A 26,732-nucleotide genomic window follows, 5' to 3' on the forward strand; every position below is an offset into this window, starting at 1 on the left:
GTTTATGATTTTACAGTTTTGACTCCTCATTTCACTTTCCTGAACTGACTAAATCGCAACGATGCAAACGATTCAACAACTGCTTTTATAACCAGTATCAACCACTCTCATGAACTGTTTATCAAATTGAATCCATTTTAAATCAATGCATTTTACTGTATTTCTATGGCATTTAACCTTAATTAAATAAACACAAAACAAATTGCACTTTTTCTGATAACTCATAAAATGCCCAGTGCAGGTCTAACCTAAAATAAATACCTACATGGACCGTACATACTTTCCTCTCAGCCTACTAATTGGCTTAATACAGATATAGAACCACATGTGTGTTCCATAATCCATCCTTATGCTTAGCTTGACCAGTAATTCATTTTACACAAACTCCTCATGACATGACACAGATTTTGGCCATTAGCTCATGCTTTTACTGACAATATGTGTATCTATAAGTAGTTAGTCTATACCCTTTAACCTACAGAGACATGAACCATTAATGTAGTTCATTCTGGTGTTCGCCACAGACTTTGACTATCTTAGCTACACACAGTGGCGAATCACCTTTAAACACTTAGACCTGTAATTTCACTCCTTGGCTTCACATCCTTTGCATTGTAAGGCATTACAGCTGTCATCATTTCTACATAATTTACAATCCATTTTACCTGCAAAACCAGAAAACTCACAGGTTACAGGAGCAGGCCTGGTGCGTGGTCTGCACACTGCCTCCTTACATACCAACTTCTGCCGACCACCGATGCATGAGGCAAACTGACATTTGACTTTCAGACGGCAAAATAAAAATTAACAGTAGTTTTTTTATTCAAATAGAAGTTGACTTTAAGCATAAAAATAAAATGGAGGGGCTGCTATTTTAATGTGGTTATTATAATGCCAAACTGGCATTATGGACTCTGACATACTACGACACGTGGCATAAAATCTGAAGGCCTCTCTCAAAAATGGAAATACCCCAACGTTTGGTAATTTAACACAACAGTGGTCCAAGACATGTGGTCGTATCGCAACAGAAATGGTTCTCTAGATACTAAATCAACTTTCTTTCATGGCCTGATTTAGGTCTGGGGACAGCTCATCCTGGGCAGAGAGGTGCAGAGAAAACAGAGAACCCTGGAGACACAAACATTTATTATGGGATTTTCCCTCATTGAATAAATAGTCTCCAGTTTTGTTCCTTCTTTGATAAAAGTCAAGCCTTTTAAACGCTACAGCCCTTAAATATCGCCATAGTAGATCTCTCTCTCTCTCTCTCTCTCTCTCTCTCTCTCTCTCTCTCTCTCTCCAGTGCCAGCATCCTTCCTCTTTACATCCTTGAAAGTTCCCTGTGATCCCCCCATTGTTTTCTCCTCTCTGCCAGCTCCATACTCAGCCACCTTTATACAGTAGAACGCTATTACTGAATAACCTACAAGCTCTGATAAAATCCGCTTTCAGAGTCCATCCCAAAACACACCCAGGAGGAAATAACAGAAATGCACAGAGTCGACGTCTCTTTGTCTGCACCTCATTAACCAATGAAGCTGGCCATCTGTTTGAACCTGACTGCTTGACCCCCCCCCCCCCCCCCCCCCCAAACCGATACACAAATGGCTGCAGGTGTGAAGGTACAGCTAGATATTGAGGTGTTTGCACACTGGTGTAAAAGTACAAACAATCCATATTTAGGTTTACCACAATCTCTGTAATGTTCAGAAGTGTGACAAATCATCATTATCTTCATCCAGCAATCCTCAACATCCCATTCATCGTCAAAAAAATGACCAAAATTGGTTAAAACATAACAAGTGTGAATAATCAGAATCGAACATTATCTCTAAAAGACTCCCCTTCATCACCTGGTCCACACATGCACACAACCTGACCGTGCCCCTCTGTCCGACCCCCCTCACCTCCTGTCAGCTGCCTTCACTGTCAGGGGGACCAACCCTCCCTGTCGGATCACGGTTCTTCCTCCCAGAATAGCTGCAGCACCACAAGCTGTGTTCTTCAGCTAAAAAGTCTCATTTTGGACGTAAAGGCTCTAAAGACTGGATGCTAATCACATATGCAATAATGTCTCCAGCATGTTGCTTTAACAAAAAGATCGTACAGTCAAAGGACATGAATAAAACATTAAAGCAGGGTGAAGCTAAGTAATACAGCACACGTCTATATTTGTATTTTTGATGCAGTTACTTTTAATTTGTCCCATTAATAGATGCTCCCTATAAACACTGTTTGACCGTCAAATCCACACCTCCTGAAAACTCCCCCGAAAATAGAACCACAGTTACAAAATAATTCAGAAAACTGAACACAAAGTTCACTCCAGCGATTTATAAACTACAGCAACGATCAGTACAAATTTCTTCATTTCTGTTCGATCTGTTATGTTCTGCATGTCTTTGGTTTGTTTATTTTATGTTGTTATTCTCCACACAATCTTAGAGTCCCAGCATTCGTTTTGAGCTATAGATCAAAAGAGCAGATCGACGTAGGGAGATCGGCGCATGAAAAGACCCCGAAATGAAGTCCATCCTTTGAGGTCTGGGCGGTTAGAGAGCAAACTTAAGCTTTATCAACAGACTCTACTGTCAGATGTCTTAAGTTAATCAATTATTACACGACTTGGCACCAGAGAGCTCCTTCAGTGATAGGCAGCTGTATCCTAAATGCACAAAGGAGCTTAACTGTAGGTCTTTCTTACCAGCACTGCACAACCATCTTAGCTCCTAAAACCCAAATCAATAGTTCAGATTCCTGTTATTCTTTGCACAGGTGTCCATTATCTTGTAGCTAAGTTACAAAGTGTTTTCATTATGTTAGCACACTTAGAAATACTATTCTAGTCTATTTATAGAAGAAAAGGGAATTGTTACGAGGAGAGTGACTGTGAGACTAACTAATGAAGGGAGGGCTTGCCAAATAAGCACTTTGGACAACTGTGGAAGCACCAGAAACTGTGCATCATGTCTTTTTTTTTTAATCTGGCCTGTATGTTCAGATGACCATAAGCACGGCCAGCCTGAGGTAAAAACAGATTTTGTAGCTGCTTGGGCCCACAGCAGATTTTTGAGACCCAGATAGCAACGAGTTGACAAATGCACCACTTATGCACAAACAAACAAAAACCTTTCTTTACTGGAAAATCAGGTGTCAGGATTCAAAGCTAATTTAGTCATTTGCACTGTTAGTATCTGAGCTGGGGTTACATTTGATGCACACTGCAGTCATGCTCAGTGTATTCTGGAAACACTTTAATTAAATAATTCAAAGTTACATTTCGCCTTTATGCATTTTCTCTTCAAAGTAACGGAAAAAAAATAATAAAAAAGAAAAAAAAGAAAAACTATGCTGAAATCTGTCAATAGGTGAAAAAATGAACAAACAACAATATTGCTGAAATTCAGTCTATTTAACAAACAACGATTTATCATTTATCATTTCTAGCTTCAGTTCAGACAAATGTGTTGTCCGGTGAGCTCAGTTTTAATGGGTTATTCCGAATAAAATGCAGAGCAGAAAATGTTAAAATACACCCTTTCTCTGGCAGTCACATTAATAAATAATGCACACTGGCTTCCACTGGGGCCAGAGTAACAATTTTTGTTCCATCTGTCAACATGTGTTTAAGTGACAATTAACTTGACCTTAAATGTAAAAGGAGTTGTCTTAAATGTACAAAAAAACAATATAATATGAAAAAGAGGTCAATAAAGTTGGGCCCAACCGGAGGGGAGCAAAGAGTTGAATACCACTTAAAGCAGGGGCGTTAAACTAATTTCTAGATTGGGCCACTTTGGTATCATGAAGTCATTAAAAGGGCCTGATGCACGCTTTTGATTTGATTATTTCATTTCAGTTCACATAGACATATAAAAAATGCCCAGTAACATTAAAGTAGCACCCTTAGACTCGGTTTATACAGTTTATCTGCAAAAAAAAAGTTGATATTGGGTTGAGTTACACTTAAAACTCTCATCATTTTGTATCACTTGTTCTCTTTTTTGGACATTTCTGGGTTGTTTTAATGTGTTGTGGGAAAACTGACATCTAGTGGCAGAGTGCTGTTACTATACAGTTTAAAAAAATCAACATTCGCTACAGGAGGCACAGTTTTGGCCACTTTATACAATTTAAAAAGATATATGACTCTACTTTATGACATGATATGCCTTTTTTGGTTCTTGTAGGCCGGGAAAATTACCTTGACGGGCCAAATTCATTCCCCGGGCCTGGAGTTTAACACATGTAACTTAGAGCATCCATATTTATTTTATTTATTTATTTATTTTTTGGGCAGTGGATGAAAACCGTAGTGCCCAGAGAGAACATGCAAACTCCTTGTGAAAAGCCCCCTTGCTAGGATTTGAACCCAGGTCCCTCTTGGAGTAAGACAACTGTGCGAAAACTTTGCCTCCATGCAGCATTGCTTCCAGATCAATGTTCAAATTATCGTCATAAAACAATCTTAATTCATGTGGCTAACACTGTAATTCATCATCTTTCTCCATCAAATCATTCTCAGTGAGTACTTGAATAATTTAGGCTAAAAAGTGGCCTAAACTTAAGGGATGGGCCAGCATTGTGAAAATGCATCACAAACAAGTAAGCATTTTGTCACAAGCACCAGTTAAAATAACTTCTTCTTTTTTGTAAAGTTAAATCTATAATAAAAAAAAAACTAAATATTGCAATTTCTTGGACATCACAAAGCACATTTGCACCAACACTGATACCAAATGAGCTGGACATTTGGCACAATATAGATTTATTTAACTTCCCATCACAGCTTAATAGTCACATGATCTTCCTACCTTTTTAGTTGGGCATACACAATTTGTCAGTTTTTAACTCTTTTGCACCCTTAGTTAAGGTTAAGGTGAAGTATTTTTTTGAAACAAAAAAAAAACTGAATTCCTTTACTCACCAACAATGCGTTGTTTGTACGTCGATCGTATAATTGCTAAAACAATTATGTTATCTGTCATGTTTGTCTTTTTTATAGTTCTCTGTCAGTTGTGGACCTTTTTGTCTTATGTTGCTCCTTAAGTGTTAAAAACTATCAAGAACAACACACAATGTCCTTGTTTTATTTTTTTACTTTTATTTGCGTTGTTTCTGTTTACGTTTATTCTGTTTCAGAGTTCTGCACTGCCACCCTGTGGCCGTTTCATGAAACAACAGTTCACATAGCCTACCGAGTGAAAATATTACGTTTTAAGCTCAAAATTGACAATAGTAAAAAGGATGGGTGAACACATAAATTAATAATCAAATCAATCTTGTAAAAATTTGAAAGGAAAAACTAAAAACTACAGACTACAGTGTGAAGCTGGCTGATTCATTTGGTCTTCTTGCCCTTGCTCTTTTTGGCCTTTTTGGTCTTCTTGGCCTTGCTCTTTAAGGCCTTGCGGACACTGTACCCTCTCCACCACGCCTGGATGATGATAGTAGCTTTGGTCTTCAGCTCCAGCTGCCTAATCTCCTCTTTCCTCTTCTCCTCTGCCAGACGCCTCCTCTCCTGGATAATGTTGTACTGCTCCTCCAGGAGAGAAAAGGGCTCCTGCAGCTTCCTCACCTCCTCCAGCTCCTTTTCATATCCCTGTTCAGTCAGCTCCAGCTTGGCCTGACACAAATGTGAAAAGATGTGAAAGGATGGAGGTGCACTGCGTGTATTTAAAAGCTCTGTTAATGGTCTATTGTTGAGGCTTGTGAGAACAGAGATAAAAATAATCTTTATCAGCAAACTGGATTTACAAAATGTTACTATCCACTGAATTCCATTTCTGAACATAACTGTGTTGTTAAAACAAAAAAACATTATTTGCCCTGGAAAATGTTGCATTTTGCAGCAGCAGATTACTTTTGGCTTGTACCTGGATTTCCAGCATGTCCTTGTCAAAGCTTTGCAGAATATTTTCAATTTCTATTTTCACAGAATCGTTTTTCTGTCACAAAGACAAAAGAAAGGAGTGCAACAGTGATTTTAAAAAGTGTTCATATCCGTTGAACTTTTTTTCATGTTACATCATCTAATTGTTATGTATTTTATTAAGATTTCATGTGATACAACAACAAAGAATGGCGGCAAAGTGAAGTGAAAGGAAAACAGAGCATTACTTACAATTTTTTGAGCATTTATTTTTATATCAATATAGATAGATATATATATATATAGATAGATAGATAGATAGATAGATAGATAGATAGATAGATAGATAGATAGATAGATAGATAGATAGATAGATAGATAGATAGATAGATAGATAGATAGATAGATAGATAGATAGATAGATAGATAGATAGATAGATAGATAGATAGATAGATAAATTGTTTTGACTGTTTTGCACATGTAGTACATTTGGGTCTTATCTGACCAGCTCCTGTGTTTGCTGGGCCCTACGTGGCTCGTGGTAAACCATGAATGGGACATTTAATGTCTTTCTTTCAACAGTTTTTTTTTTCTCTTGCCACATTTTTTGCTACCATAGTCCAGATTTGTGGAGTGGATGATTAATGGTAGCCCTGTCAACAGATTCTTCCACCTGAGCTGAAGATCTCAGCAACTCTTCTCAGAGTTACCGTAACACCCTGGACTGCCTCTCTGATTAATGGTCTCCTTCCCTGGACCTTTAATAGTCTCTGTTGGTTGGTAGTTCTTGTTGGTGGAGGATGCCAGATAGAGCTGCTGCAATCTGAACTTAAGCGAATGAACTGAGCAGTGCTCTGTGACTTGTTCAAAGCTTGGAATATTGCTTTGTTGTCTAACCCTGCTGTAAACCTCTTTATAACTTTTTTTTCTCTGACCTGTCTGCTGTGTTCCTTCGTTTTAATTCATGTTTTACTCGCCAATGTTCTTTGAAAAACCTCTGAGGCTTTCGAAAAAGAGTTAGGTTAGATAATGCAGCTGTTTACTGATCAGTTTTACAGGGTTTTATTTAAGAGTATCGGAGATACATATCCATATATGAATACATATCAGATTGTTATGAAATGTGTGTGAAGGAATGTAACACCATTGATTCTCTCCCTTCCTCTTCAAATTCCTGTTTAAAATGTTGTTTTGTTACATGATCTCAGTGAAATGCATTGCCGCTCGTGGATGTGACTTTAAAAAGTGCTGAAGGGTTTGAATGAGCATTTTAAATCCTGACAACCTTTCCTGCAAACTCACCTCCTGCAGAATTCTCTCCGCCTTTCTGTTTTCGAGCATCAACGCGTTGAGCTGCGAGCTCAGCTGATCGGCTTCTTGTTTGAGACTGCCCAGCTCATCGCCTAAGCTGGTCAGATTTACCTCTTCTTGTTTCTCTTGGAGAGACAGCTCGTGCTTAATTTGCATATGAAGCTCTTTTAAAGATCTTTCCACTTGCTTTATCTCACTCTCCTTCTCCAAGAGCTGCAGGAGTGACAAAGGAGACAGGGCAGGTGAGAGTAGCTTGAGAGTGCGTCACACCAAACTCTTACACTGCAAAAATGGAACTAGAAATAAGTAAAATGTTCTTAAAATGTGTGTAATTGTCCTTGATTTGAGCAGGTAAATAAGATGATTTGCCAATGGAATAAGAATTTTGCATTTAAAATAGAAACAATTCATCTCCATCAACTTATTTCAAGTGCAGGATGTCTAATTATCTTATTTTTGGGGTCAAAATACTCATTCCATTGGCAAATAATATTATTTACCTGCTCAAATCAAGGATAAATACACTAACTTGAAGAACATTTTACTTATTTTTAGATCTGTTTTTGCAGTGTACAGACAGGTTGCTTACAACATTCGTAAGGATTAAGGATACCTCACCGTTTCATTCATTTGCTTCAAGGCTGCAGCTGATTTTTCTTCCTCTGAAATCAACAGCTGCAGAGAATTATCGAGACATAAAGGCCGCTGCCTCTGGGGTGCCTGATCTTTTTCGGAACACAACCTTTTTATCAAATAGCTGTGAAACATCCGAAGCATTCTGATTAACGTGCGCTCGCTCTCGCCTACTTCCACATTGATCTCTCCTCTCAAGTCCTCGAGCACATCTGGATGGAGCCGGAAAAACCGCAGGACATCTCTGACTGAGTTTTTAACGCTCGCTCTGAGCTGAACCATCTCTCTGGGCTTTGCTCGCTCTTTTTCTTGCAGCCCATCTGCATTGAGCTCCTGGCGTTCGAGCTGCTTCAGTCTGTCCTCCAGTACCTGATGCGACCGAAGGGCCTCGCTCAGCTCCTCGTCCGCCACACCAGACGCAGCGTGGAACTGGAGGATGCTGGGTAGAGCTGCTGCAATCTCAACTTGACTGATGCAGTTTTCCACAATAATTGAAATGCGCTGAGCTTCAGGAGAGAGCTTCCTGCTTAGGATCATGGGAGACTCTTTTTCAGCTGCTGCTGCTTCTGCAAACATGCTGTTACTTGATAGAAGACGGTGAAAATGAATGAAAAAAACCAAGAAGAAATATTTGTGAATGATACTGCATATGACAATTATTCTTAATTTACAGCTTTAAATACTTTATGGTAACTTTTTCAAATGCCCAGTGATGTAAGTTTTACTCAACTTTTGTTAAAGCTCCACAGAGGGCTGGATCTGGGAAGATGTGAGCCCCAGGTCTACAGCCAGTTATGGTGCCCTACCTGCATAAGCTTCCTATTTGCATGCAGGGCAGCTAATTCTTTTGGATAATTTTTTTTTATCCTCATTACTATCTTAGTAGTTAAAGTAACACGAGTCTTTGCAAAGAATCTCTAGACAAGGCTCACATTTTGTAGGTTTTCTCATTTCTGTCAAAGAAGTGCCTATAGACAACATCACACAAGTTCTCATCATACCCCTGGCAAAAATGGATTTAAAATATGGATTTAAAATCATTCAACCCAGAATCATTCATCAGGCAAACAGTTTTGGCTAAACAAAATGCCTGTTTTAGTCCGGATTTTCTTTTAAAACGTGTTGAAATTGATTTATAACCTTCTCAATAATCGGCGTTGCAGCAACCAACCCCTTCATATTATTCTGAGCAGCTTATTCAACTGGTATAGAGACGATGTATGTTTTCTTGCCATCACCCTAATATTTAGCCCCCTCCACAGATTCCCCTCCACACATTCTCTATCAGTCAGGACTCTGGCTGGGAATCATGATCCATTAATTGGAAAGATTAATTTGAACACCAATTTTTCAGGGGGATGAATAATCTTATAAAAGTTTTTTTTTCTTGTTTTCTTCATGTTATCCCCCCCCCCCAATAAATAAATAAATAAATAAATAAAATTATATATGCACTGCCATTTCTGTGTTTCATAGGTTATCATTAAAAGTGTTATGGAAAGTTAGTTAAAATCAAAGACCAAACTGACCCATTTTCTTTCTTTCTTTCTTTCTTTCTTTCTTTCTTTCTTTCTTTCTTTCTTTCTTTCTTTCTTAGTTATGGATCGCTGTAATAAGTAAAAAGTGTTGGACCTACCGGTAGGCTCGTTGCGGGGTAATGTTTTTTTCTGTTACTATGGCGACCTGTCGTCATGTAGTTGACTTCCGGGTCGTAGATTCAGGTTCGGCTTGTCTGCTCGAGCTCAGTTTGCTTTTGAACCTGACGTTGTTGGGTGTTTGAAGTCAAAAACACAATGAAATCACCCTTACTTCTGAATTTTCTTGCGCAGCTCAATATCTATGTTTTCAACTAGCTTGTGTTTTTTTTAACTCGTTATTTTGTATATTTCTAATTTGTCACAGAAAGAAATAAAAATGCTTTTTTTTCTCCCTCCACGCAAACATACTTTTATTTTGAAAATCTCTACAGCGAATTCCTTTAGTGTCGGGAAGCTCTGTTGTTGATGTAGCTGATCATCTTTTGTAGGGTCGACGCTTCACGGAAGGTAGAATGGGGCCGGATGCTTGAAGTTGGGCCCCGTGGATTAGCTCAGGAGCCCCGATTTCATCTTCCCTTCCTGGCGACGGGTGGACAAGTCAAGTGGCGGTTTGCTATGGAGCGGGCATGTTGTAAACAGAGATGCTGGCAGACAGACAGCCCCAGCTCGTTAGCCCGAGGGACGGAAGAGCAGTGAACCGGTGGCATGTGTTTAAATCTGTAAACAACCCGTCCCTCGTCCGCGTCTCGGAGCCCAGGCGGGGCTAACTGGACATTTGACCGGAGACATCGGCACCTGCAGCCGCTGAAGGGCTCAGCGCAGAGTGCGCAGGCAGACAACTCCATTAGCTAACAAACAACTCTTCTTGTCGGCTTTTTTTTAATTATTATTATTTTGTTTCTTTTTCTTCGTTTATTTATTTATTTTTTGTGAGTATGGAGTCTGACGACGACGTGCCGCTGATCTTGACCTGGGACGAGGCAAACAGCGGTCTGCTGATCGACGAGGAGAGCGAAAGAGGAGACCAAAGTAAGTCGTTTAGCCTGATGACGGGGTGTCTGCTCCCCGCCGCCGCCTCGCTCTCATTGGTCGCTCGCACTTCCTGTTTGAAAACGCACCTTTTGACAAAGCCGCTGCAGGTAGGAGACGGTGCAGCAGACACACAGGGGCCAGCTAAAGATGCAACAAGTTGAGCTTTTCCAGCAGTGGTTACATCCTCAGTACTTGCAGAAATGTGAGTTTCAGTGCCGTGCTTTATTCCACGCATTTTGCCATCATGGACAGATTTAATTTCGTTGCCAAAGCATTTCACCAGTCCGGTGAGCCCCTCTGCTCTCATCTGCTCAGGGCTTAGGTGATGGAGTTTTTTTGTCTGGTGAGGCCATATCTTCTGGATCATTTACCTCTCGGAAGACCTGATGATTTATTTCATTTATATGTTTTTTTTTTTTTTTTTTTTAATCCAAGCTACTGAAATGTGTCCATCTTTGTCCTGGGACTTTGCAAATGTTTTTTTTTTCCCCTGTAATTTCCGAACGTTTCACTGTGATTTTCCCCTCTTTCTTTTTTATTTTCAATCTGACAATTTTCACTTGATCAGCTCTGATTAGTGATCGGCAGGACAGATGCTGAAAAATCAGATTTTCACTTTCACTCCTTCATTAAATGCATGAAAGCTAAAAAATCAACCAACAACGCGTATTTTGATGCACTTTAAAAAAAAAAAAAGGTATCTGATGTTGTGAATACTTAAATAGTGTCTTTTGATTGGACACTGCTAACTGTATCAAAGAACCCACAGCACATCCATACTCTTATGCTCCTGTGTTTTTTATCAAGAAAGTCAAACAGAACCAGAAACCGGCCGGGAAAAGCTGTAGGATACGCTGATTGTGCGCTTGTCGTTGTTCTTCTTCCTCGTCTGCTTACCATGTTGGCACCGATTCAGTTAGGGACCCTCCTAATGATGCGGCTGTAGATATTCTGCACGTCCAGATCATGACGATTTTAAATATATATTGTCCAGCAGACTTGGTGATCCAAATAGTGTGGGTACACGGCGTTGTCGTCCTCCTGTTGCCTTTGTCTCGCTCACATCTAAACGACAAAAATAACCCATGTGAGAGATCGCTGGCTCAGCACACCCCCCCCCCCCCCCCCCCCCCCCTGCCAGGCCCTCCCCTCAGTCCCTCCCGGTTATTCCTGGGCATCATGTGTGTCTTGTTTTTATTAGTGTCTCCTCCAGGGCGTGTGTGTGCACATGCCAGAGCCTGCTGGATCTCTTTCTCCTGCTCAGCAGGCAAACAGGAAGAAGAGAGGAATGTAGTTTTTCCTTTTCTTTTCTTTTTTTTTTTTTTTCCAGGACATCTAGGAGTAGATTACGAGAGAGACGCATCAAAACTGTGGCTTTGCTTGTTGCTGCCGGTGGCCTCTGGAAACATGAGGAAGTTTGAAAGCCAACGCCGCATTGTATCACCTGAGTGCGGAGTCACATGCATGGATACAAGAGTAGAGCTTGAACTGATCTAGAAGCAGATTTTCTGTTTTTTTTTTTTGTTTGTTTTTTTTTTGCTGGGACTGTTTGTGTCTGCGTGAGGCTGACTTCACCGTGTTTTTTTTCCACGCAGAGCTCCAAAACGTTTTTATTGTTCTCAGACAAATGAGGGATCTGAATGGCTGGCGCGCAGAATCCGGGTCCGCCGGTGTCAGGCGGACGCTCGGCTCTGCTGTCGGGGGGGCCAGGACGCGGTCTTCGGGCTCCAGCTCGGTCCGCCGTGGGCAGCGAGCGTCTCTGAGAGTCCTGCCGCACGCGTTGCCGCCGTGCGTGGGATGAGAGCGACCAGACAGGAAGGCAGAGGAGGAGAAATGTGCAGCTGCAGAGGATCACCTGGAGGAGCTGCTGGTCTGAGAGCAACCTTGGATTTGCTTTGCAGCCGCCGTTTTGTTTAGAAGAGGGGTTTTTACTGAAACTTGCAGCGAGTTCTTGTGTGACTTTCTGGCATTTTCTGCCGTACCGCAGGATCAATTCCTCTTGTGGCGTGTCTGCATCCTGTCTATATCCTGTTGGTAGCAGGAAGGGGGGAAAGTCGGCACGCCAGTGCTGCGAACTCAGCTTTTTCTTTTTAAATAACAGAGTGACTAAGTGAGCTCAAAGTTCAACCTCAGCTTGGGGCAAATTTTACTGTGTAAATGTTAAGGCCTTTATGCTGTTGCTTTTATTTATTTATTTTTTTGAGACCTTGTTTTGTCTCCAGAGTTATTCTGACCTCCGGGATGTCGGTGCCTCTGAGGAGCTGATCTGGACTTGACTCGTGATTGTTTCAGAACTGAGCGGCCTGTCTCTCCATCTGCGTCCTTTAATGCCGGGATGAAGTCGCTCTGCTGCTGATCACGCTGGTTTTTAAGGAGGGGGGAGGGAGGGAGGGAGGGGGGGTGGATATCAGGGACCTGGATTCGTTCACATACCGTTACCAATGGAGTCCTTGTGTGGACAGGGAGCTGCTTTCCATGCCGATCAGTCCTGTAACGACGAGCGTCCCGTTGCGATCTCCTCCTTTGCTTTAGAGTTAGAACCTGACTGCATCGGTAGGCCCACACCTGTCTCTGTTCTGTTTATGTTTTCCTGCAAAGTCAGGAAAACTGTGGAGGCTGACTTTATTATTTTTAAAGTTGGGATTACTATGTAAAAAAAATAATTGTTGTGTAAATTGCTTGACTTTACAGACTTTATTTCTTCTTGCAATATCTAACGGATAACATTCTATATTTGAAAAGAAATGCAAACCTTATAAAAAAAATATCTATCTATCTAGACAGGTGCATTTCGGTAATTGAGAATATCTTTGGAAAGTTCCTTTTGTTTTATATATATGCTATTTAGTCGTTGCACTCAGATTCTGTTTTTTTTCTGTTTATTCCGATTTTGTGGCTTACAGGTGGTGAAAACTATTAATGTTATTCTTGTTGCATGTAAATGAAAGGCTTGTACAATCAAAAAAAATGTGATGATGGTAATAATGAGGAAGACGGCTGACTTGACAGATGTGCTTCAGGTAGTGATTGAAATCCTTCACAAAGAGGAAAAGATTGCTGCTAAGGAAGCTGGCTGGTCACAGAGAGACATATCCAGGCAGGCTCAGGGAAAGTTGAGTGGAAGGAAAAAATGTGATAGAAAAAAGGTGGGATAATGGGTAGAACGTCTTGAAAGGATTGTGAAGTGAAATCCAAGAGAGAGAGTGAAGACACCAGACCCAGTGTATATGAGCTGAAAGCCATTATCACAGCAACCTACTGAACACTTAAGCAGAGCAGGGCTGAGCGTGTCCATGTCACGCTGCATTGATGCAGTCATTCATGCAAAAGGAGCCCTGACCAAGTGTTAAGGGCATAAACTGTACAGTAGATGAACGTACATTTGAGAAGGCTAAGATCTTTGGGTGTTCATTAGCTGTAAGCTATAATCACCACAATCAACAGAAATAAGTGCTTTTGATATACCAGTGTTCATGAGTTTCACAAAAATTAAAAAAAGGCCTCTAGACTGCTTTAGATCAGGGCTTCAAACTGGACATGTGGTTCTTAAACTGTGTTCAGTTCAGATGCCAAACAAAAGCTGGATAATCTTGGTCAAAAATAACAAATCTGTATCTGCTTCATCACAATGTGATGTTATATAGATTTGTTTAGACGACGTTTGGATATGGCACAGTCTGTTGCTGTGCGATTTCTGTGAAATTGAGTTCACACGTCTGTGATCGACATGATGCAATGTCATCTGCCAATCCAACACTATAATTTACGTTACAAAATTATCTATGTTTTTATTTTGCATCGATGTAATTGGATCTCTAATCATTTCATCGATATATGGATGTGGTAATCAAGGTATTGCCCCTACAAATGTGAGTACGAGGATTTGAGCTGAGCTAAATCAGTCCTGATGCCCAGAGGGCCCGCTGCCTCCTCGCCCAATCAGGAGCTAACATCAGCATCGAGTTGTTTCGTGATTTCTTAAACATACACATAATTAACCCTAATCAGGTGAATGTTTTTTTTTTTCTGTCTAGTTTTAAGATAATTTCGTTCATGAGTTTAAAAAAAATGTAAAATGTGTTGAAACTGCGCTGCGTTTGCGCCGATTGACCTGCCTAAACAATATCTGCACCAACACACTGACGCTGGGCTCTCTTCCCTCAGATGGAGGAGGCAATTATGACATCGTGAACAATGCCGTGGTCTCCACGCCCGGCGTGCAAAGCAGCAAGACCCAGAATGCGGCTTTAAAGCAAAGCTGGGAGATGAACTACCAAGAGGCAGCCATATACCTGCAGGTATCAATAACAGGTTCATGTCACCCTGGGGGGGTTATACACACTCTCACATGATCAGTAAACAGTTTTATCATCGCTTCTGGGCTAAATATAACCTGCAGATGGATAAACCTTGGACTGCAGGAAGTAGTGAATCTTGGAATAGAAACAGAAGTGTTTGCAGTATATAAATAAAAGTCCTGTAACTCTAATAATTAATAATTAATTATTGAGAATCTTTCCATCAAGAGCTTTAGGTCAGTAAATGGCCATTTGACCAAAAAAAAAAAAAACAGGTTTACGATCAGCCTTCGCTGCGTCTCGTCAGATATAGACGTTTTACTGTTTGTGCTGTGAACTGATCTCATAGGAAGGGGAGAACAACGACAAGTTTTTCACTCACCCTCGCAACCCGAAAGCACTGGCGGCGTACCTGTTTGCCCACAATCACCTGTTCTACATGATGGAGCTGGTGACGGGGCTGCTGCTGCTGCTGCTGTCGCTGTGTGAAGCCCCCGCCGTCCCCTCGCTGCGCCTGGACATCTACGTAAGTCTTTCGAGCTCATCGTCTCTCAGTATTTTCCATATAAAGTAGAGGATAACCGTAAAGTAAGAGAAGGTGAATATTTTTTTTTTTTTTTTAAAGCATTGTTGTGTGTGACTCCTCCGCAGGTGCATGCCACCCTGGAGCTGCTGGCTTTGCTTCTGGTGGCGTTTGAGCTGTGCATGAAACTCCGCTGGTTAGGCTTCCACACGTTCATACGGCACAAGAGGACCATGGTGAAGGTACCCGGCATCTTCTCTGGCGTGTGCCGGCGTCTTCTGTGCCTGCGTGCGGCAGGGTGTTAGCGTTTGCGTTGTTTTCTCCTCTCTGTTGCAGACGTGCGTGCTGCTGCTGCAGTTTGTGGAGGCCTTTGTGGTTCTGATCAGACAGACGTCTCACATGCGAGTGACCCGAGCTCTCAGACCAATATTCTTGGTGGACTGCAGATACTGCGGTGCTGTGCGCAGGTGGATGATTATTTACACGCACACACACACACACACACACACACACACACACCTGTATTTTACATACTTAGGACTTTGCATTGATTTCCATTCGTTTTCAATGCTTTCTAAGGACTAAACTCAATTCAACCCATATTTCTAAACCTAACCCCTATCCCTAAATAAGTGAGGACTACTTTGGGAGTAAAATACAGTTTTCACACGGCTGCAAGTATAAATACGCGCACAGGTCAAGGTTAGTGGGACAAAGTAACAGAATCAGCCACATGATCACATGTATCAAATTTGTTGTGAGTGTTTTCTAGGCCTGGATAAGTTTGGAAACATATTCATATTCGTTGTTATTTATTTTTGTCAAAATGTTATATCCTTCTTCCTTCCTTCCTTAATTTATTTATTCCTTCCCTTCCTCCCTGCAATACCTCAGTTTATAAATAAAGGTTTTATACATTTAAGTCCTTCAGGTAATTTCTCTCTAATAATACAGCGTTTCTCATAAATATCTGTTTTGTTGCTTATCCAGCTTCTGTAAGCAATAATTGGCAATAATTCTGTACTGTTGCACAGTTAGTGATGTGTTCATTGAATTGCACAGCTGTGCACTTTAAAAAAAAATATATTTTTTAAAATATAATTTTGTTGCTTTATAAATTGATCTCTGCTTATTAGCCGATTACCTGCTGACAGAGTTTGCTTCGTCCAACCAGAAACCTGCGTCAGATCTTCCAGTCGCTCCCATCTTTCATTGACATCCTCCTGCTGCTGCTCTTCTTCATGGTCATATTTGCCATTTTGGGTAAGAACCGGTCTCGATTTAATTCACATGAACGATGGCATGCAGACCGGGCCGGTAATTGTTCTGGTTTACCTCTCCTCCAGGTTTCTGCCTCTTCTCTACAAACACAGCTGACCCGGTATGTCGACTCCTCGGTCTGCCTGACTTTAGTTTAGCATTGTTATGCCGGCGTGGAGACTTGCTTTTCTCTTCTTGTGGAACGTCTGTGTCTTCACTCACTCTGTCCTCTCACCGCAGTACTTCAACTCTTTGGAGAACAGCCTGGTCAGCCTGTTTGTGCTGCTGACCACAGCAAAGTAAGCAGAAATAATATTTTTTGATCTACTCAGTATTCCCTATTTCTCTTTTTTTTAATTTATATCTCTGAAGGTTTTTTTTCTGTTTTGCTCTGTGGGACTGAGCTTCTCTCTCTTGTAGTTTCCCTGATGTGATGATGCCAGCGTACTCCAAGAACCGCTGGTCCTGCGTGTTCTTCATCGTTTACCTCTCCATAGAGCTCTACTTCATCATGAACCTGGTACAAATGTTTCCTTTAAAACAAATCCGACTTGTATGGACAGCGCCTTGCAAAGGCGTTCAAGACATTTTGAGCTCTCTTTTGCTTCTGCCATCAGTGCATTTTGTTGACATTTTAAGTGATAGACCAACACAAAGCAGTGCATGATTCGTGCAGTGAAATAAAGACTATTTTCATTTTTTGTTTTAAATCTGAAAATGAGCATTTGTAGTCAGGCCCCCTTTACTCTGACACCTATAATCAAACATTTCAGTGCCTCCTCCAGTCTGCCAAACTGGATGAGTAACACGGCTGACTTCACCTGTAATGAAGGAAGTTCTGTTTTGTTCAATTTATTAAAGTTAAATGCTGTAGTGAAGCAATTTATAACTCAAAAGCCGCCATACTTACTCCGTCCGTCTTCTTCCTCTTATCCGGGGTCGGGTCGCGGGGGTAGCAGCTTCAGTAGGGAGGCCCAGACGTCTCTCTCCCCGGCCACTTGGTCCAGCTCCTACGGGGGAATCCCAAGGCGTTCCCAGGCCAGCCGGGAGACATTGTCCCTCCAGCGTGTCCTGGGTCTTCCCCTGGGCCTCCTCCCGGTGGGACGTGCCCGGAACACCTCACCAGGGAGGCGTCCAGGAGGCATCCTGACCAGATGCCCGAGCCACCTCAACTGGCTCCTCTCGACGTGGAGGAGCAGAGACTCTACTCTGAGTCCTCCCCGGATGACTGAGCTCCTCACCCTATCTCTAAGGGAGAGCCCAGACACACTACGGAGAAAACTCATTTCAGCCGCTTGTATCCGGGATCTCATTCTTTCGGTCACGACCCAAAGCTCATGACCATAGATGAGGGTAGGAACGTAGATCGACCGGTAAATCGAGAGCTTCGCCTATTGGCTCAGCTCTCTCTTCACCACAACGGATCGGTACAGCGCCCGCTTCACAGCAGACGCTGCACCAATCCGCCTGTCGATCTCCCGCTCCATCTTCCCCTCATTCGTGAACAAGACCCCAAGATACTTGAACTCCTCCACTAGGGGCAGCACATCCTCCCCAACCCGGAGAAGGCACTCTACCCTTTTCCGGTTCAAGACCATGGTCTCGGATTTGGAGGCACTGATTCTCACTGTACATCACGCCCTGATGAAGCCAATATGACCACGTCATTCACAAATAGCAGAGACGCAATCCTAAGGCCATCGAAACGGAATCCCCTCAACATCTTCACCCAGAATCGGTGACAAAGGGCAACCTTGGCGGAGTCCAACTCTCACCGGAAACGAGTCTGACTTACTGCCAGCAATGCGGACCAGACTCTGACACCGTTCATACAGAGACCAGTGTCAGAAATTTGCAAGTACGACTTTGGTTAGCAACAAAGCCACTCCTCTAAATGGATATTTGGAGCATTACGGTACATTGTGTCACTACCTTATCGGACCCCTGGGCTGTCTACAAGACTGCCTGACTGTAATGTTGAAACTAGAAGTGCATTCATGTAAAGGCCCCCACATTCTCGGACGTGCTTAACTACGCGGAGGTCCGTGCGTACTCAACGTTTACTCAAGGCAGACTCTGCGCATACAGCTAAATTTTTACGACTCGTCGATGGCAAGAAGTCTTTACATCAAACTGTCTTATATGTGACACCGAGCTTGATACACTGAGCTGCTCCAAGCAGGCGCTCACACAAATGCACAGCATCACAGTCCCTCTCTGTTCTCACTGACAGGTGGGATGCTGCTGGAAAACAATGGCTCTAGGTGCTCAGCTAGCTAATCACACATTTTACCATCTGTCCGGCGCTTCGTCCCACTGGCAGAAAGTGTGGGAATTGTAGGAATTTGCCACAAGAAATGTAGGCAATAGTGCAACGTAATATATAAAAGTTACGTTTATTTTGGCCTTATGTTAGAAACAGGGCAGTGTAGTCCAGCTACTCTGTTCTCCCAACAGAGATGGGTAGAGAGAGCTGTGTACGTGAAGGGGCGGAGTGATATTTCACACTTGGGAAGAATAGTTAGTGTGCCTTTTATAATCCGGTGCGCCTCATGGCCCGAAAAATACGGTAATACAAATCTGAAACGTCGATTATACATTTAATAAAAGCTGGTAGAGGCCCTCGCTGCTGTGATTGCATCTATAGGGGAATCTGAAGGAAGCAGGATGCTTTGAATAAAACATTTCAATGTGGAGTTTTTTAGAGTGAAAGAGGCCAAAGAAACATGAAAACAATGTGAATCTCCATCCAGTTTACAGTGATGCGCTACTTTTGTGTCGGTCTATCACATAAAACCCCAGACATGGAGGTCTGTGGTTGTGGTTTGACAAAATGCAAATAGGAAAATGTACAAATTCTTCTTGCCAGGCACTGGAAAAACCCTCATTAACATGATTTATCCTCCTGAATCCTCCTCCAGCTCCTCGCCGTGGTATTTGACACATTTAATGATGTGGAGAAGATGAAGTTTAAATCTCTTTTGCTTCACAAATGCTCTGCTATTGACCATGCCTTTCAGCTGCTGGTCAGCCGGCAGGTACGTGGGCTGCTTTTGGTACAAATCCTTTATTTTTCTTGTCTTGCTCTCGAAGGTTTCTGCTAACGTTTAACCGTGCTGCTGTTTCTCTTTCCCTCCAGAGGCCGATGGGCGTGTCTCTGAAGCAGTTTGATGGTCTAATGCGTTTTTACAGACCTCGCATGTCTGCGAGAGACCGCTTCCTCACGTTTAAAGCACTGAACACATCAGGGGCTCCTATGCTAAGGTAACGTCTGGCAAGGTTTTTGATATAAAAATATAATTTTGCTACCACTTAATGTAATTGAGTCTTTTTTCTTTCTTTTTTTTTGTCACAGCCTGCAAGAATTTTATAAATTTTATGAGGTCATTGGCCTTAAATGGAAGGTAATAAATTTTTTTATGTTTTCTTATATGGTCAGAACTGTTTTTATTTTGTGTCTCTCCTGCTGACTGTGATGTGCGCGTTCTTTAAACGTCTTTGTCCTGCAGCCGCGACGGAGCAGAGAGCACTGGTTTGACGATCTTCCACACACGGCCTTCCTCATTTTCAAGGGTATGGTTCTCAGTTTTTGGCTGTTTATAACTAGATTGAGACAAATGGTTTGATTCGCCATGCCTTGCAACATATCTCATACTTCCTGAGTTTTTTCTCCCCTTTTTTGTCAGATTACAACCCCAAAATTCAGCATTTTATTGGATTTTATGTGACAGATCAACACAAAGGCTCTGGTCCCACTGCAGGCAAACCAGATTTTCTTGGGGGGAGGGGGTCAAGTGACCAGTTCAGACGTTTTAGAACCAGTATGGAAGCTCAGATCTGGCCCAAATCTGATCTTCTCAAGTCACATTTAAGCCACTGCCATATGTGGTCCTGAACCTGATTCATATCCTGGGTCTCCTCTATAAAGCTTGCGTAGGCACAAAATGGGGCCTGAAACGAGCGTACGTCACTTTCCACGCAAAAGTTGGGATCGATTATATTAAAAAAAACTTGACGGGAAAAAGTGCGGTCCTCACGGCAACTCTGACCCGGGCGTACGCTCATTTTGGAGACTGGCAAAACAGATGAAGTGGTGAATTGCAGCCAGACTGCATGACAGTTCCTCTCAGACGTTCCATTTCATTCCAAATCAGACTTTAATCATAGATCGACTTCATTAAGATTCAAAACCCTAGTGTTATTCAAGCTTTCACTGGTGACGCATAACTATATATAAGGACCTTTGAAATGAAAAAAATATCCAAAAGCCAACTTAAATCTCCACGAAACGCTTTATCTAGGTTTTTTTTTTATCATCACAATCTCCTCCTTTATGGTGACATGTGCCACAGATTATTGTGACAAAGTGTGTGGCAATTACTTTAATTGCTGTAAACGGTCAAATCCACTCATGTGTGATGCTGCGCGGTGGAAGTGTTGGCACTTACTGGAAGACCTCGCAGATGGGAGAATTAGGAGGAAGCGCGGTTTCAGGGGTCAAATATTTCCGGGCCAACGATGACGACTGGCTAATGTGCCGCTTTAGACTCGGAGCGATGCGTTCTGCTATAACCTACAGGGGACAGTGGGTACAGCCCCCCCACCCAGGGCTTGGCTCACCTGCTCTCCAAACCTGCGAGCGCAGAGGCGCTTTATCTCTGCTCACACGCCCACACAGCGCTCAGCTTCAGCATTCCTAAAATGCTTTTTGCTGTGTTTTAGGAGGGGGGCACGGCTTTCATCCAACGTTTCAAACGGCAATCACATTCACTTTTTAACAAGTTCTTTTATTGTGGACAACACGTGTGCTTTTACCTCTCTGTGAAATGGTTTCACAGTTTCTTTGCTCTTTCTCCACGGTTACCATTTCACCATGGAAAAAAAAAAAATGGTTAGCTAAAACATTTTAATGCACATGAACATTCATGAGGTGCTTCGCATTGAGCGTTTATGATTGAATCTGGGCGCGTTTTATAAATGAGTTCTTGTTTTTCCATCCTTCTAACGTGGTGGTGATGGTGGTCATGACGTGAAATTGCTCAAAAGGTTTGAACACTTTTAAGTGGCACGGTGTATAAGAGCTTGTGTCTGTTTTCAGGCATCCACCTGGTGGTGAAGTCCAAGGCCTTCCAGTACGCCATGTGTGAGTAGCACCATCCTGCCAGCTGCCCCCCCCCCCCTGGTAAAGCATTCCCTTTAACACCGCTGTGTTGTGTCTGCAGATGTGGTGGTGGCTATTAATGGCGTGTGGATCCTGGTGGAGACGTTCAGAATGGACAGTAAGAGCTGGCCGGTGAAAACACACTGACTTAAAAGGTGCTGAACACTGCTCTGACCTCATGCCTTCCTCCGCTCCCGCAGGCGGATACTCTTGGTCTGAGTTTGTCCCCTTGAGCTACATCGTTTTCCTGACTAGTGAGTAGAAACCTGCTGCTTCCCGCTCGCTGAGAGGCGTGACGTATTTTTAAAAACTGGATGGCGATGATCGGAGCTGCCACTGATTCCTCCTCTGCTCCTTCCCGGTTGTAGTTTACGGCGTGGAGGTGCTGCTGAAGATAGCGGGTCTGGGGCCGCTGGCTTATTTCAGCTCCGGCTGGAATCTGTGAGTGAAACCACGTCTGCAGAAATTGAGCAGAATGAATTTACCTTTTAACTTTTAAACGCATCAGTGGGTTTCCATGTAGTGCTGGCACGGTGATTCAACTCTGTAAAGTTTGTGGGGAGTCATAGAAAACCTCCTGATCTCAGTCGCTGTGTTTTTACCTTCGCTCCAGGTTTGACTTCTCCGTGACTGTGTTCGCCTTCTTGGGGCTGATCGCTCTGGCCTTCAACATGGAGCCGTTCTACTTCATTGTGGTTCTCAGACCGTTCCAGTTGCTCCGGTTTGTTGTCCTCGTTTTTAAAATCGGACCATATCTTTCAGATAGCGCTTGATTTTGTTTTTGTTTTTTAACTCAAACGTCCTCGCAGGCTGTTCAAGATCAAGCAGCGGTACCGTAACGTGTTGGACACCATGTTTGAGCTCTTCCCCCGGATGGCCAGCCTGGGACTGACTTTAATCATCTTTTATTACTCCTTTGCCATTGTGGGCATGGAGTTCTTTGCAGATGTGGTTTACCCGAACTGCTGCAAGTGAGTGTCGCCGTTCTCGTCTGTGGAAATTTCTGCATCAGGTTTTCATGATTAAACATGTTTCAGATATGTTGGATTTAATCCCATCTGCTGTACGTTGCTACAGTTTTTCCCACAAATGGGTAAATGCGTATTAAAATGTTCTGTATATTATGCTATTTTCCCCCTTTTTTTTTTAGCACCAGCACAGTGGCAGAGTCCTACAGACAGATCAACAAAACGTACGGCAACAAAACGGTGATGGAGGAAGGCTACTACTATCTCAACAACTTTAACGACATCCTCAGCAGCTTCGGTAAACATTTTTATCATTTTATCTTTCAGTACCGTCCAAAAGTCACCAACTTATCCCCCATTCGCTTTGGCAGCCCAACTTTCTTCTAAACCTCCTTTTTAAAAATATTTTTTCTACATATTGTTAAATCATTTGTTGCACTTGATCTTTTAGTTTCACGTTGCATCTTTCGACACGGCTCACTCACAGGAAAAGACGTCTTTGGTTATAGTTACACTTTTAGTCGACACTGACATGGGGAAACAAAAAACTGGCTTATCTTTGAGTTAGGCTTGAAAGATGTGTGTACCAGTTTTAAATAGTTCATCAACGCAACAATTTTCTGAAAATACAAAGTGTAGGGAATTGCATAAAAGGCGAAATAAAAAATAAAAAAATTGCAAAGCATTGACAAAACTGTAGTAAAAAAACAGCCTGAACTATTTATGGAAAAAATAAATGGTTCCTTTTGTCCGTTTCTTTACATGTATGAATAAAAACTAGGAAAAATACTAAAGATATAAAGATGATTTCGTGCAGAATATTTAAGCTTAATGGCTGTCTGCTAAGGTGTGTAAATCAGATTTTTTTTTTTTTAACCTTTTTGTCATTTTGCCTGCAGTGACTCTGTTTGAACTGACTGTGGTCAACAACTGGTACATCACCATGGTACGATTCAGCCACTAATCAGTTGCTGCTGAGGTCTCCACCCTGCAGTCTTACCGCTGACCTGTAGGCGTCGCTGTTTGACCACTGCTGCATTTTCTCCTCTCTCCTCCAGGAAGGAGTGACGTCCATGACGAGCCACTGGAGCCGGCTTTATTTCATGACTTTTTACATTGTGACCATGGTGAGGGGAGTTTTTCTTCTTTCCTTTGACATTTTCTCCATGTGTGTTCCCCTTTTTAACTAATTCCCTAATTTTAGAAGCAGAGGTTTGATGGTTATAATGTTGAATGAGTTTTATTTTCTTCTCACTTTCAGGTCGTGATGACCATCATTGTGGCGTTCATCCTGGATGCTTTTGTGTTCCGCATGAACTTCAGCCGCAAGAACCGGGATCCGGTGGATAATCCAGAGGGTTCGTTTCAATTCATGTGCAGCATTGAGACTCTTGTCGTGTGCATGTTTTGAAGGTTGTATATCATGCTTTTTTTAAGCCTTCCAAAGTCGACTATAGACAAGGCAAGTTTATTTATATAGGCATATATGATTAAATATTGCCCTTGGCAACACGGGATATTAATTTCTTATGAAATGATAGTTGTTTTCTGGTGCTATTTTTCCAACCTGAAAGAAAGAAGCTTTCATTCGCTGCGATACCGCCTCCTGCCCATGTGGGGGCACACTAGAGCCACTGCAGCAGGGTATGAAAAAAAGTGTTGCTAACCTAGCCTGCAAGCTGAATTCTCGCGGTATTTGTGCGTTCACAAACACACGAGAAAACAACTTGTCCCGCTCTTGTCTCAGTTGTTAGCCCGAACCAAAACTGGTCGACCAATCACGTTGCAGTATTATGCTTTAAGGCGGGACATACAGCTGCGATGAAAGCAAGAGCTGCTGAGCCCACAGCCAAACCGACATTAACATGGCAGCGCAGGAGGATGCAGGTGTAGCTGCTGCTGTAACTTCTGTTTTTTGTCAAAATTCACGATTTCACCTTTTAAAAGAAGAACAGCAAGAAGTACCTTGACTAGTGTAACCAAGGCAAAAACCACGGTGGACCGTGGTTAAGGTCAGTACTTCCTGGAGGGGAGCAGCCAGGTAATCAACCCTCTATGTAGCCCAGTAATGAACCACTCATGTCCAGGACAGGAGGGGCTGCTGCTCAGAGCTGAATTCTCGAGGATTTCTCACACATGCATGAATGAAGCAAAACCCTTTGGGCATGATTTTGCAGGAGCAGCATCATAGCATAGCTAAAAGCTCAAAAAAGCAGATTTTGCATGATCTGGGCCCTTTTAATGTAAACGCATACAGGATTGAAGGTTTTTGTAATTCCCCTCCCAACAATCTTTTGCACGAATGTTGCTGTTTATTAAGCAGGGGTCGGTTTAATGTGTGTGATATTGTGCCGTAGATGAAAATGGGATCGTGTTTGAAGTGGAGGTGGGGAGAGAGGAAGTTTTGGCCACCCTGGAGCTGTACAAACAGACGTGCCCCTCGGTGTCTTCGCTCACTTCGCTGTCTGCAGTCCTGCAAGCTATGGATAAGAACGGGGTAAGAACACTAGCTCCAAGTGCTTCCTCTGCCTCTCACGAAAAAAAAAAAAAAAAGACACTAACCTGTCCTCTTCCTCCTCTTCTGTGTTCAGCACACATCTCTGGTTTACTTGGGCCGCCGGTCAAGAACAAAAAGCGACCTCAGTATAAAAATGTACGAGGAGGAGATTCAGGTAGGAAACGGGAGAAGTCATGCTGCTGCATACAGGTTCTTTCAAAACACGTTAAAACCACAAACTTCAGTGTGTTTTATTGGGATGTGAGGTGATAGACCAACACAAAGTGGTGCATAATTGTGAAAAGGAAAGAAATTATGTGTATTACAAGATAATCTGGGGGCCTTCATAAGTCACCTTATTAGGACATTAAGTCCATCAGCAGGTCATTTAACATCAGTATAAATGCAGCTGTACTGTGACGGCCTCAGAGGTTCGGTAGAGAACATTTGTGAGCAGACAGCATCATGAAGAGACTAAGGAACACAGCAGACGGGTCAGGGATGGAGATATTTAAAGCAGGGTTCGGTTATAAAACAATATCCTGAGGGCTGAACATCTCACATGGACCCATTCAGTCCAGCATCTGGAGATGGAAAGACTACGGCAATATATCCGTCTCTAGATGTGCAAATCTGGCAGAGATAGACCCCAGAAGACTCGCAGCTGTAAATGCAGCACCTTTCAGATTTTTCTCAAAAGAAATGTCTAAAACACATATCCCTTTAATTCCGTTCCAGAATTATGCACTTTGTTTTCCAATCACATAAATATAAATAAAACAGATTGAAGTTTGAGGTTGAAATGTGGGGGAAAAAATTCTGTAAAATACTTTTACAACGCTCTGCATCATAGCCAGAGCTGTACTTGCAACTTTGTTTCCCCCCCTCTTATCTGTTTGACGTCTCTTTCCACCAGGAGTGGTATGCAGAGTATTCGAGTGAATGTTTGCCTCAAGGAGACGAAAACCTAAACGTCGATCAGAGCGGTCCCGTCGTCGCCGACCCGTCTCCCTCCCAAGAACAGCCGCTGGACTCGCAGGGTGGACGTCACAGCATTAACTAAAAAAAAGAAATCACCTTGCCAAGATGTACATGCACAGGAAATGCACAGTTGAGGAAACCCCGGCACCTCCACATCCACCAGTCGGAGGGAGGAGGGGGGGGGCAATAAAAACTATGAGTCTCTTGAAGTGATGTCTGTGGGATAATAAAATGACACTGTCCTCTTCCTGGAGCCAGATGGGAGCGTTTAGACATTGCAAAGGACCCCCGCCCCCTCCTAGACAAGCTACCAGAAATCTCCTATTACCACCATTTCTTTGTGTATTTATCATGACCCAAGGTTTTGTGTACTCTTAACATAAATGAAACCTGATGCCTTGGTTTAACAGTTTCTCTGACCAGTATTAACACAATGCTTATAGTAGATCCTTTGACCAGAACACTAAACACTCAAAAGGCCAATCCAACCACTCGCAACGTAAAAGCTTTCTCCTAAACTGAGTCAACGGTCTCCAATTATTTTGTATAAGCTCTCATTCTGTAACGTTCTTGAAAGTAACAAATTTTAATAAACTATTTAAACAATGAAGTGCATTGTTGCTGCAATTTAAAAACCAGAACCTTTCCCCACCC

The 26,732-nt window shown here is 42.4% G+C and overlaps 2 protein-coding genes across 5 annotated transcripts; one reads left to right on the forward strand and one right to left on the reverse strand.

The window, feature by feature from the left end:
• Positions 1-4,353: 4,353 nt before the first annotated feature.
• On the reverse strand, positions 4,354-11,405 carry iqcd (IQ motif containing D). Of its 3 annotated transcripts, none has more exons than XM_021316950.2 (5): positions 11,288-11,405; positions 7,806-8,403; positions 7,179-7,400; positions 5,880-5,951; positions 4,354-5,629 (listed from the first exon to the last, which is right to left on the reverse strand). In XM_021316950.2, the coding sequence occupies exons 1-5, from the start codon at positions 11,356-11,358 to the stop codon at positions 5,345-5,347; spliced, it is 1,248 nt and encodes a 415-aa protein (XP_021172625.2). In that variant the 5' UTR covers positions 11,359-11,405; the 3' UTR covers positions 4,354-5,344. The 3 variants fall into 3 exon arrangements, with proteins under 3 accessions (XP_021172625.2, XP_021172627.2, XP_021172626.2); XM_021316952.2 differs by lacking the exon at positions 11,288-11,405 and adding an exon at positions 9,457-9,818 and having other exon boundaries at positions 4,355-5,629; XM_021316951.2 differs by lacking the exon at positions 11,288-11,405 and adding an exon at positions 9,350-9,436 and having other exon boundaries at positions 4,355-5,629.
• Positions 9,844-26,688, forward strand: tpcn1 (two pore segment channel 1). Of its 2 annotated transcripts, none has more exons than XM_012863437.3 (26): positions 9,844-10,387; positions 14,555-14,688; positions 15,038-15,214; positions 15,340-15,453; positions 15,548-15,678; positions 16,386-16,474; positions 16,558-16,592; positions 16,712-16,770; positions 16,892-16,991; positions 19,393-19,509; positions 19,611-19,735; positions 19,827-19,875; positions 19,981-20,044; positions 21,570-21,614; positions 21,694-21,750; positions 21,833-21,886; positions 22,001-22,073; positions 22,246-22,353; positions 22,442-22,603; positions 22,783-22,898; positions 23,500-23,546; positions 23,659-23,727; positions 23,862-23,958; positions 24,958-25,097; positions 25,192-25,272; positions 26,014-26,688. In XM_012863437.3, exons 1-26 carry the CDS (start codon positions 10,294-10,296, stop codon positions 26,158-26,160), a joined length of 2,484 nt encoding a protein of 827 aa, XP_012718891.2. In that variant the 5' UTR covers positions 9,844-10,293; the 3' UTR covers positions 26,161-26,688. The 2 variants fall into 2 exon arrangements, with proteins under 2 accessions (XP_012718891.2, XP_012718889.2); XM_012863435.3 differs by lacking the exon at positions 9,844-10,387 and adding an exon at positions 12,832-12,943.
• Positions 26,689-26,732: the final 44 nt, after the last annotated feature.

Source organism: Fundulus heteroclitus, chromosome 12 (assembly GCF_011125445.2).
Source record: "Fundulus heteroclitus isolate FHET01 chromosome 12, MU-UCD_Fhet_4.1, whole genome shotgun sequence".
NCBI lineage: Eukaryota > Metazoa > Chordata > Actinopteri > Cyprinodontiformes > Fundulidae > Fundulus > Fundulus heteroclitus.